The sequence below is a fragment of the Ovis aries genome, chromosome 17 (assembly GCF_016772045.2).
Source record: "Ovis aries strain OAR_USU_Benz2616 breed Rambouillet chromosome 17, ARS-UI_Ramb_v3.0, whole genome shotgun sequence".
Taxonomy (NCBI): Eukaryota; Metazoa; Chordata; class Mammalia; order Artiodactyla; family Bovidae; genus Ovis; species Ovis aries.
Genome location: NC_056070.1, coordinates 57,244,217 through 57,256,374, shown reverse-complemented (window position 1 = coordinate 57,256,374; position 12,158 = coordinate 57,244,217). Strand labels below are relative to the sequence as shown.

Genomic DNA, 12,158 nt, shown 5'->3' with positions numbered 1-12,158 from the left:
TAGCGCTTGCCCCAAATCACCTAGCCAAAGCTGGACATGGGCAGGATGTGGGCCCACACAACCTCTAGGGTCCTCTAACCTTGAGAGAACACACTTTTCAAGCCCTTGGATATCGCAGCTTCTGACTCTTCTCTTTGCCTCAAAAGCTTGAGACAAGTTCAAGAGTAGTAAGGCCCAGTCCCATAACTGGTATTTTGTTATCGAACTTGGAGTTATGATGAGCACGTGGTTTAAAGACTAAAGCCTGCCAGGCACTGATGTGAAGTGAGTCATCTGTGAGCAAATTCAAAGATGCAGTCCTGGTATAAGAATCTTGATTGCTTATGTCACCTGCAGCCCAGCGGGTATGCCATTATCCCATAGAAGGCTTCCATGGGCTTCTCCTTTTCACGTCTTGCTGTGTTAGTCCCTGCCTCTCACACACCGCAGCCTCAGTGATCAATGACTGAATAAATGAAACTCCCCATCAACTACCCAGGGCTGAAGCATCTCACCTCCCCGTGACCATCTACAGAGGGTATGATCATCAAAACCTCTGAAGCTAGTAAGCATTTGCCGTGTGCCAGGCACTTAACACAGCTTTGTAATACATGAGTCCACTGAATCACCATAACAACCCCATGTCAAACTGTCCCAATTTTATGAGCAAGAAAACTGAGGCTCAGCAAGGAGAGCTCATTGACCCTCAGGTTACTGAGCTAGTAAATCCTGAACTCAGACTGGGATCCAAGCAGTCTGACTGCAGAGCCCAAGCCTTCCCAACTACTTAGCTCTACTGCTTTGAGCACTGACCCAAATTTCCAAGGACTAATTATGCTATAATTTTTGAGACTTCATCTCATTTTTCTCTCCTGGTCCAGGGAAATCGAAGGCATCCATCTTTGGAATGCATCCATGGCTTTAATCAATGGCTGCCTAGTAACTCCAGGGGGCCCATGCTTTCGGTCTTTATCAAGAACAAGCTTTCCATTATGACAAAACACAGAAAGAAAGAAAGTGAAAGTGTTAGTCGCTCAGTTATGTCTATTCTTTGCAACCTTGTGGACTCCTTTGTGCATGGGATTCTCCAAGCAAGAAAACTAGAGTGGGTTACCATGCCCTTCTCCAGGGGATTTTCCTGACCCAGGGACCAAACCGGGGTCTCCTGCATTGTAGTCAGATTCTTTACCATCTGAGCCACCAGGGAAGCCTGAAATCACCTCAACGCTCAAGAGCAGCACTGAGCAACTGAAATACACTTTGAGCTGCCTGTATCATTTAAAATGTTCTAATAGCCTCAGGAAAAAAATAAGATGCAGATGAAATTAATTTTAACGTAGTTTATTTAACCCAATATGTCTAAAGTAGTATAATTTCAACATGTTGTCAATATAAAAAAAAAATCAATGAGCTATTTCACATTCTATTCTTCATTCTAAGAGTTTGGGATCTGGTGTGTATTTCACAGGGGCTTCCCCGGTGGCTCGGGCTTCCCTGGTGGCTCAGAGGTTAAAGTGTCTGCCTGCAGTGCGGGAGACCAGGGTTCTATCCCTGGGTTGGGAAGATCCCCTGGAGAAGGAAGTGGCAACCCACTCCAGTATTCTTGCCTGGAGAATCCCATGGAGGGAGGAGCCTGGTAGGCTACAGTCCACGGGGTTGCAGAGTCAGACATGGCTGAGCTACTTTACTTTCACTTTCCTCGGTGGCTCAGTGGTAAAGAATCTGCCTGCAATACAGGAGCCGTAGGAGATGCAAGTTGGATCCCGGGGTCGGGAAGATGCCCTGGAGCAGGGCATGGCAACCTGCTCCAGTCTTCTTGCCTGGGAATACCATCGATAGAGGAACCTGGCAGGCTACAGTCCATAGGGTCGCAAAGAGTCAGACACGACTGGAGCGACTTGGCATGCACATAGCACATGAATTTTACAACTATAGCACATTTCAATTAGAACTCGCCACATTTCAACTGATCAATAGCCAAAGTGGCCAATGGCTGGACCTTTCAGATCTACAATCCTCTTCTCATCTTTCCTTTTCTCTGTGAATGCCCTACTTTGTCTCCATCAGTTCTGTATTTCTCTTCCGTCGTCATCTGGAATGGTCACTGATGGGAGCGTGTGAGTGGTGGAGTATTCCATCCTCACCTTTCTCATGAATCCCCCAGCTCCCATCTCAGATCACACTGCTCTGATTGTCTGTCCTTCCTCCTTCACCTGCACTTGCCCTCAGCTTTGCTTTCTTTGCTTCCAGGTCAGGCCCTCTTTGGGACTCCAGGAAGAAGCTGTCAAGCTCTTCCCAGACCCAAGGCTCCCTGAATTTGCAGGATTGGGGTCAGATCAGTGACTCCAAACCTCAGGCAACTGGCTTGTAAAACAGGAACAACTATAGTTATGGTCACTCCCCACTGGAGAGACATTCCAAGGGTCACAGAAACCCTGCCAAAGAAAATCAGGCTTTTTTCTCCTCTCCCATGTTTGCCCCTTTTCCCTCCCCAGCCCTCATCTTCTCCATCCTCCTTCCTGGCTGCCATGTCCCCCTTGGCTTCCTTGGCCTTTGAGTACCTTCCATTGCCCAGCTCCAGAGCAGCAAGGAGGAAGCCCCAGTCCCACAGATAGAGCCCGGTGCGGATGGCTGGAAGAGAGCCCAGAAAACCAGCCATCCTCAGGGAGAGGAGGAAGACGCCTCAGTTTCTACCCATTGGAGGAAGGATTAGAGCTCCCTAGTAGAACCCACTCCCAAACCCCAGAGCATCCACAGAGAACCCTTCAGAAATACCTCTTGTCACTGATTCAGATGTTTGGGACCACGCTCCACCCATGTCTCTATGAGAAAAAGGCAGAGCTGGGTCACTGCAGGCTGGCCACTGTCTGTGGAAAACCACGTGCTCCTCTCGTCTACGCAGGTTCCCAGGTCCTTCTCAACCAGAAACTGGAAAGATGAAATTCTGGCCTAGACAACTGCCTCCTTAAACCCAAGCTCTTGGTCATCAAAATACAGGCAACCAAAAACCAAAATAAAACATAAATCCAGACTAAGGATATGGAAAAGCAGGTCCTTTCCCAAACTTTAAGTAAAAGGTAATTTGGCAAGACCTATCAAATGTCCAGAAACTTTGCATATTGCCAGATCCAGCAATTCTACTTCGTGAATCAAAGACAAGCATTACTACAGGCCATGAGGATGTCTACCACAGTATTATTTATAATAGCAGAAAATGGCAAACATATACAACTGACAGAATTACATTAAATAAGTTAAATAAATTTTGGTATATTCATATAACACTATACAACCATTAAAAATATTGTTTAATAAGATGAAAAGATATTCTTGACATATTAAGTGAACTTTATATATCCAGTCTTCCTCAAATCTCCAGGCTCACAAACCCAACTGTCTACTTCACAAACATTAAATGTCTAAACAGGACTGAATCGTCAAGCCCAATCTGACGCGCCCCCAGTCTTCACACTTCAAATAATGGCACCGCCATTCACTTAGTTCTTAGGCCAAACACCTGCGAAAAACCTCAGTTCTGTATTTTCCTTCGCTCCTCACATGGATTCATGAGCAACCTCTCACGCCCGTGAACTTCTGAGTCCAGCTACTTGCTCCATCTCCTCATCATCACTTGAATCAAAAGGACCATCATTCCTGGCTTTGACTCCCACACTAGCCTGTCAGTTTGTTTCCCTGCTCCCAGTCTTAGGCCCCTATCAACTATTTTCCCTGCAGCAATCAAAAGGATCTTGTAAATAAGTCAATCCCCCACCCTTTTCACAGTTAGAACAAAATCCAAGTATCTCAGCCAAGCCCTCCATGACCAGGGCCCCGTGTCTTCCTCCTACTGTGCCCCTCATCCCTTCCCCACTCACTCTGCTCCAAATACAGTGGCCCCCATGCTGTTCTCATAATATGTGGAATGTATTCCCACCCAAGAACTCTGTACCTGCTATTCCGTCTGCCTTGTACACTCCCCAGATATTTCATGTTTTGCTCCCTCACATCTGTGAGATCTCCCCAAGGGGAAGGGCCTTTGCTGATCATCCCATACCCCTCTCTCTCTTTCCTATGCTCTTTTGGGTTTATTTGGGAATTTTTCCATGTGGTTCAGTTACATCAGATTGTTCACTAGTCCCCAAAGAACCACACCTGCCAAATCCATACCCTTGAATATTAACTCCCACACAGACCACGGGCTCAACTACATAATTTGCTTTGGCCAACGGGACATTAGCAAAGGTTACAGAAGCAGAGGCTGAAAGTGGGCTATGAATTAGAGCCAGCCTTCTTGGAACACTTGCTGCTGCCACCATGTAAGAAACCTGGAAGACACTATAAATCAACTATACCTCAATTTTAAGGAGACAGAATAGAAGGAAGGAAAGAAGGAATCTGGGGTGTCCTGCTGGAAAGGCCATGTGGAAGAGAAGTGAGGTGCCTCAGCCAACCACTAGCCAACCATCAGCCACGTGAGTCCACACTGGACCATTCAGTCTCAATGGACCCACCAGATAACCACAACTACACAAGGGGCCCAGGCAAGATCAGCAGAACTGGCCGGCTGAGTCCAGTCCCAAATGCAGACTTGTAAGCAGATAAATAACTGTTGTTTTAAACCACTAAGTCCTGGGTTGGCTAGTTTTAGAGCAGTAGGTTACTGTTACACTAGCTTCTCACTAGCCGTGGCAGAGAACTACCAGCTCTTCAGTCAGTGTGGGCCCACTTCACCATCCTGTTGGCAATGTTGTGACTAAATTCTAGCCAAAAGAATGCAAACAGAACTGATGAGGGCACGTTCAGGGGTGAGGCTTTTAAGAGGCTTTGTTTTCTCCACACTTTTGTCCCTTTCTGGACGCAAACAAATGACAATGTTGCAGAATGGAAGGGGCCTGGACCATGAGAGAAACACCCCCCAACCAAGAGAGCAAGAGTAAGACTTCTACTCTACTGGAGCCATTACAAATTTGGGGGTATATATAGCTTCTCCTAACTAATACATAACTGAGATTCTCTGTCCACTTGCTTATTGTCTGTCTGCCCCAACCCCACCTTGACATTCACCCATAAATGTAAGCACCGTGAGAGCAGGGGCCTCACCTGCCTTATTTACCACTGTGTTTCTAGTGCATAAAACAACTCTGGGCACACGGTGAGTGTTCACTAAGTATCTACACCTGTCAGAAATTAAATATGGCCAGAGGGGCTTTGCAGCTCCTCCCACTTAGTGGCAGAGTCTCTTTCCCCAACATCTAAATTCAGGCTGGCATGTGACTTGTGCCAACACATAAAAGGCAATGAAAGTGACATTGTGTCACTTCTGAATCTCAAGACCCTTGCAACTTTCCCTGTGACCCTCTTGGAATACTGGGACCATGTAGAAACGCAGGTGATCCCACTGGAGAGTCCACGTGGAAGGAAAGGCTCAGCTCTCTCAGCAGCCAGTGCATCTGCCAGCTGAATGTGGCCACACGGTAAGTCCAGGCCAGACCAGCAGAACTGCCCAGCTGATCCCAACCCACAGAATCACTGAAAATAATGGGATATTGTCTGAGGTCCAGTTTCCCAAACGTAATTAAGTCTAGGTAGGTACCCCACTCCAGTACTCTTGCCTGGAAAGTCCCATGGATGGAGGAGCCTGGTGGGCTGCAGTCCACGGGGTCGCTAACAGTCGGACACAACTGAGCGACTTCACTTTCACTTTTTACTTTCATGCATTGGAGAAGGAAATGGCAACCCACTCCAGTGTTCTTGTCTGGAGAATCCCAGGGACGGGGGAGCCTGGTGGGCTGCCATCTATGGGGTCACACAGAGTCGGACACGACTGCAGCAACTTAGCAGCAGCAGCAGCATGGTCTCTCTAACCATTATTAATAATTGAGATAGAACAGATTAAAAACAAGTAATTGATAAGTAATGGCTAGAATGCTCTTGCTGTAAAAGGAGATTCTGTTACTTACTTATCCCCCAACCCAATCCCTGATACCTCCCTCCTCTTATAATTTAACCAAAATAGAACCCAACTCAGGACCATTGGAGAAGGAAATGGCAACCCACCCGTGTTCTTGCCTGGAGAATCCCAGGGACGGGAGAGCCTGGTGGGCTGCCGTCTATGGGGTCTCACAGTCAGACATGACTGAAGCGACCTAGCAGCAGCAGCAGCAGGACCACCCACACCTAGCCATTGCCCACCAGTCCTAGGGCCACTCAGTCATCTTTCAGATGGTCTCTGTGCCTCCAGGTTCTTTCTCACCCCATCTACCCTAAAGATCAAGGATCAGCAAACTACAGCCCATGGGCCAAATCTGACCACCACCCATTTTTGTAAGGCTTGACCTGAACCCTAAGAAAACATTTTTAATGTCAAAAAAAATTAGAAGGAAAATAATGTTTCATGACATGTGAAAATTATATCAAATTCAAGGTTCAGGGTCCCTAGGTGATTTTTTTATAAGAACACATTTATTTCTGGATTGTCCATGGCTACTGCAAGCTACAGCAGCAGAGCTGAGTGGTTGCAATGAAAACCTCATGCTCACAAAGCCTTAACAACTTACTATCTGTCCCTTCACAGGAAAAGCCGGCTGGTCCCTCCTGTTAGTCCCTCCTGCCATTGGACTAAACTTTAAGCAACTTTTTAATTGTATTCATTCCAAAACCTTTAAAGATTTCTACCTCCTCCCTCAAAGAGATAAAAACTTTATTGGTCTGACTTCCCCGTCCTAACGCAGACCCCAGGAGTTTGTGACCTGAATTTGTTTCCTACGACACTCTCCCAGGTACTCATCATTCTGGGCCAAACCGTTTGTAAGCTGCCCCTTGAAGGCAGGACAGTGCCTCTATCGTTCGTTGTTCTAGCCCAGAATGCTCCCGTGGCCCGCTGCAATTTCAACCCTCTCCATCCTTCTCTCCACTCAGAGTCGCAGCTCTTTAGCCAAGAATGCTCCCCTAACCACTCTGCCCCATGTTTCCCTGGGTGAATTCTATGGAACATCAAGCCCAAAAGACATCTTTGGAAAAAGACGTCTGCAGGTGTTCACCTTCCTTGGAGTCACAGTGTACAAATATGGTATATTAAAGGCTCTGAGAAGTCCTGCAGATAGAAAGATACCTTTCTATCTCTTTTGCTGAACTCAGCCTTTCCCCAATGAGTAAACAATGGGATTTATTTTGTCTACAGAATACTTGTTGACCACCAACATCTAGTACCGTGGCTGGAATTCAGCACTTGTTGAAAAAATGAATAGTGTCGACATCCCCCAGAACTAGGGTTCCACAAAACATACTTTGGAAACGCTGCTTGAGCTCCTTCTGCTGTCCCTCTAATCTGAGCTGTTCCCTCCCATGTCATCGACTCCACACCACGTGATGATCATCATCACCATCAAAGGAGCAAGCATTGCCTACAGACAGTGTTAGACCCTTGAAAACGTCATCTCTTTTCATCCTTACAACCACCTCTGAGGTAGGTAATGTTATTCTTCCACTGCTCTTTTGCCAAAAATGAAACCATGGGTCAGAAAACTTAAATCACTAGGCCAAGATAAAGTAGGTGGAAAAGCAAGAACACAAGACTGCATAGGTCTAACTCCAAAGCTCATGACCTTTCTTCTCTGCCAGAGTGCCTCCTGATAATGTACTGTGGCCAGCATGGCTGGCTGTCCACCCAATATCCCTTCTAGCTCTCTTCTGCTAGCGGAACCCTGGTTTTATACACAGTAGCAACAGGTCAAACCAGGCAATGGATTGCAACCACCTAAACCAGTCATGGCAGTGGTCCCATTGCTTTGCAGCTTGGATGAGTGATTTGACCTAGTGCTGGCCAAGAAGACATACTAAAACAACATTTGTGGGGTAAGGAGGAGAGGTGTTTTATGGAAGCCAAACAAAGATATGATGCCTTTATTCCCTCCCACTCACCTGGTCCCTCTCTTCCCTGCCTTGAACCTGGGTGTAATGGTGAAAGCTTCAGCAGCCATCTTGAAACTGTAAGATAGAGGCCATGAGAATTCACAAAGCTATCAGTCCTGATGTTATTAAGTCACTGAGCCAACTCAAGCAGCTATATACCTCCAGATTTCTTGTTACTTAAGAGAAAGAAACCATTATTTACTCTACCACGCCGGTTGGGTTTCCTGTTTCACGCAGCTGAACACATTTCTAATGGATGCAGATGCAGTCTCCCATATCACTTACTGTTGAACTTAATCATTATCTCACACGTACGTTATTACTCGTCTCTCTCATCATAAAGTATGCTTCTTGGAGGCTAAGTCCATGTCGTACATTTTTGTTTCCACAGGGGTATAGGCAAGAATTTCAGGAATGGTCTGTTCAATTTACTGCTTTCTTTAGTGCTTGTGAGCACAGAGAGGTCATCGTCGAATAGCTGAAATATGGCCTCTATCTCCTATTTAGTCTTTCCATGGTGTCAATCAGAAAGCATGCATCAGAAACACCTGACTGTTTATTAAACAGTTTACTGGGCCCCCTCCAATCCCAACTGAATTACAATCTCTGGGGTTAAAGGCTGAGAATGGGCATTTGCAATAAGCTCCCCCAGGTGATTTTGATACAAACAATTTGACAACTTCTGGGATTCAAAAACAACAACAACTGTGGATCCAAAACCTATGTGAGGTTTGGCAGCACCTGGCTGGACCCTAAGGCACCAGCCCTCCTCAGGGGCCCCACCTTAGCCCTGGAGATCTAGAAAGCCTAAATTGGCATTAATTGCTCAAGACCCTTTCTTGGGCAATATAGATAAAGTAGTTGGCACGCTCTGCGGCATACTGGGATTAGGAAACAAACAGATGCACTCCCAGTAATTGCCACCTCCCACCATACCAATGCCTACCTCTCCCAGTTTAAAATACCTCTCTATGCAGAAAAGAAGCAATGGAATCAGTGGCCCACTGCAACAATCACCATGAGCCACAGAGCTCTCAGAGGATGAAGCATGTTGAAAAGAAAAGAAAACTAGAGAAAGTTACATACTAATACACAAGCTAGCATTTGGGACTTCTGACTCAGAGGATCAGAAGAGACCTCCGGTGGCCCTTTTGGGTTATTTCTTTATTTACAGCATGCAATTCTGAACAGAATCTTCTCTGAGGCACTGCTCGAACAGAGACGGAAGGCTGGGCCAGGGCATCCCACACTTTTTCTTCCATCGGCAGAGTCCCACCCTGCATGGCTCTCCAAAGCTCTGAGAAAGAAAATACCTGTGCCTCCCAACAGAATTCCCACGCCTCTGCTACCCCTTGACACTTATTTCATTTCTGACAGTTATTTTCCCAGGTGACAGGTGCATACAGAGACACATTCTAGGGGAGCAAATAGCATATTCAATATACACAGACACACACACACACTAACTTCCACTTTCAAACTGGTGACCTTCCTGCCTGCTGACTGACATCTGGCCAAATTTAAAACCATGGAGGAGAAAGACTTGAAAGTGAATCAGGGAGAGGTGCTCATCCATGCTGGGACAGGAGCACAAAGGCTAAAAGATTCAGTCCAGGATTGAAGAGTGCAGGCCTTGGAAACACTCGGGCTGGAACGAAGGGCCCTCCCAGCTCTGCACACGCCAGCTCCACCACAGGAGAACCACTTTCCTCTGCTCCCAGCCCATGGCCACCACCCTCAGCAAATGCCAAGTAATGGGAGTTCCCACATTTCATCAAGCCTCAAGCCATGTGTACCACCCGCCGGTTTGAGGGAGGGAGGTGAGTTAAACCCTTCAGGTGTTTGGAACAACGTGGATGCCAGGCATTTTCTAAACCTCTTGAAACCTCCTTCCTTTGACCAGATGGCCTTGGAAAGGAATAATTTCTGCCATCTTCTTTCTGAGTAACTTTGCATCCATCCTACCTCCCACCCCACCCCACCCCCCTCCCCCCCGGACAAAATTGCTTCAAACTCCCCCTCAAGTTCTGTTAGAGAGAATGTTATAACACGCCAAAGATAACTCCTCCTCCCGACCACCCTCCTTTTTTTTCACCGTCCCACCAAGATTCCAGAGTATTTTCTCACACCACCTGTGTGTGCCGATCCAGGCTTTTTCTTAAAAAAAAAAAAAAAAAGCATGCTTCAGGCCTGCAACAGCTCCCTGCATCAAAATGATTCGACTGGAAATGGGGAGCTCAACGGGGAATTCTTTTTCAGGCATCTTGCCTCCTGACTTGTGTACCCCTGAAAACAAACAAGCCAAATCCAAGGAGCCCAGGGTGGGGGGCGGTGGGAGGGCTGGGAAGGAGACCAAGAAAGACGAGGTCTACATTTCCAGGCAGCCCCATTCCGCAAGCAAAAACCACCTTTTGACCACCTGCAGAATGCGCAAGGTCACGTGGGTTCTCTGCAGCGCCTTCACGTCTTTACCCTGCACACAAGCCCCCCGCGGCATATCAACAAATCCACAAGCGGAAAAAAGAGAGAACTCACTCCTCAGAGAGGAAGCGAACGATAACCACAGCCGCCAGAACAATAATAAAGAATAACAATTACTACTACTGCTCCCACCACCCAGCCAAGCGGCAGCCGACAGCGGTACAGTGAAGGGACATCCAAGCGCAGGGTTTGCAAGATAAATCACAGAAGATCGAAGACCGAACCGTGCCCACCTTGCAATCCTCCCACCCCCTCCACCCCACCCCCAACAAACAGAATCAAGGAAAAAGGGGATGGTGGGGGAGAAAGGGGAGGGGAGGAAGGATTGCTTTTTTTTCTTTTTTTTCCATAGGCAACACCTACCTCCAAGGTCCGGATTTCTTTTTGTGTGAGGTCGTTGGAGGTAGCACATTTGGTCCTAAGCCCTTCCAGGTTGGAGATGCTCAGGTCTATCATGTTTTGGACCAACTCGCACTGCTGTAAGGCTTTTTGCAAACTCAGAGGCTGCTGCTCCTCGCTTTTCGTCATGTTTTCCTCATCCATCGCTTGCTCTGCAAGCCCCCTTCCCCTCCTCCTCCTCCCAGAGAGAAAAAAGGGGGGTGTGGGGGGGGGAGTAGAGGTAGTCTATCCCCTACGCCTCTCCAACCACTGCGACTTCTCAACAGTGTCTCATGAAGAAGAAACCCAACATCTCACACAGGGTTGAGGGGGTGGGGGTGGGAGGAGGGGACAAGAGCCAAAATTTATTATTTTATTTTGGGGTGTCAAGCAGACTCCATTAGAACGTCTCCCCTCTCTGAGTCTCTGGTCCCTGAGAAGAAGAGATGCTGTTTCTCAGAAGCAAACCAGGTGATGTGATGCTGTCTGTACACTTAGCGGGGGGGCGGGGGAGAAGGAGGAGGGGGAGGGAGAGGAGGAGGAGAAGGAAAATAGCGCTCACTCTTTACACACCGGCTCCGTGAAGGACAAAATTATATATTTTTGGCTGGCTGGCTTTTATGTCAAAAAAAATCTGGTTTGCCCCCCTCCCAGCTGCAGTTACACGGCATTGTCCACCGTTTGGGGTGCTTTAGCGCGTTCTCAAGATGCTGTCTGCATTGCTCCCGCGGCTGCGGCGGCGACTGCGGCTGGCTGCTGTCTCGTCCTCGCGCTGCTGCTGCTGCCGCCGCCGGGCTCCGGGGGTGACGGCTGCTGCATTCGCTCCTGCCTCGCTCCACACCGACATCTTGCCTGTCAATCACGGGGAGGGGGGAGCGAGGGAGCGCCGGCGAGGGATGGAGAGCGAGCGAGAGACCTGCAGGGGAGCGGGTTGGTGGAGAGGCGCCGTGCGCGCATCCGCCCCCGCCGGGCCCCGGCTCCGGCGCGCCAGGGACCCGCTGGAGAAGGCGGAGGTGGAGCGCGCAGGCTCGCGCACCTGGCCGGGGAAAGGGACGGCTCGCGGCGCGGGTACGGGGAGCGGAGGGCGGGATTTCTAGGGGATGCGGAGCTCGCGTGGCAAAGTGAAATTACTACCGGGCGTGCGTGCGAGCGAGCGATCGGCAGGCGGGGGGCGGGGGAAGCGCGCGCGGCGGCTGAGGCTGCTCCTGGGGGCGGTGGAGAAGGCAGGGAGTGTGCCAGAGCGCGGAGACTGGGCGAGGGGGCGGGGAGAGGGATTTGGTGGCCGGGCGGGGGTGGGGGACACTACTACTGCACCGCTCTCGCGAGAGGAGGCCGGCGCGCGGCTCAGCAGGTGCGCTCTGGCTGGGAGCAGGTGTGTGTCCAACTTTAAACCCCATAGTGCGTGCTGG

General features: G+C 48.7%; 1 protein-coding gene across 2 annotated transcripts in view; it reads right to left on the bottom strand.

The window, feature by feature from the left end:
- KSR2 (kinase suppressor of ras 2) overlaps positions 1-11,610 on the bottom strand; it is a 462,287-nt gene extending 450,677 nt beyond the window's left edge. For both annotated transcript variants that reach the window (XM_042234645.1, XM_060400779.1), the window contains exon 1: positions 10,735-11,610. In XM_042234645.1, coding sequence (XP_042090579.1) covers positions 10,735-10,914 — 180 coding nt within the window. In that variant the 5' untranslated portion in view covers positions 10,915-11,610. The remainder of the gene's footprint in view (positions 1-10,734) is intronic.
- Between the last annotated feature and the right edge of the window lie 548 nt (positions 11,611-12,158).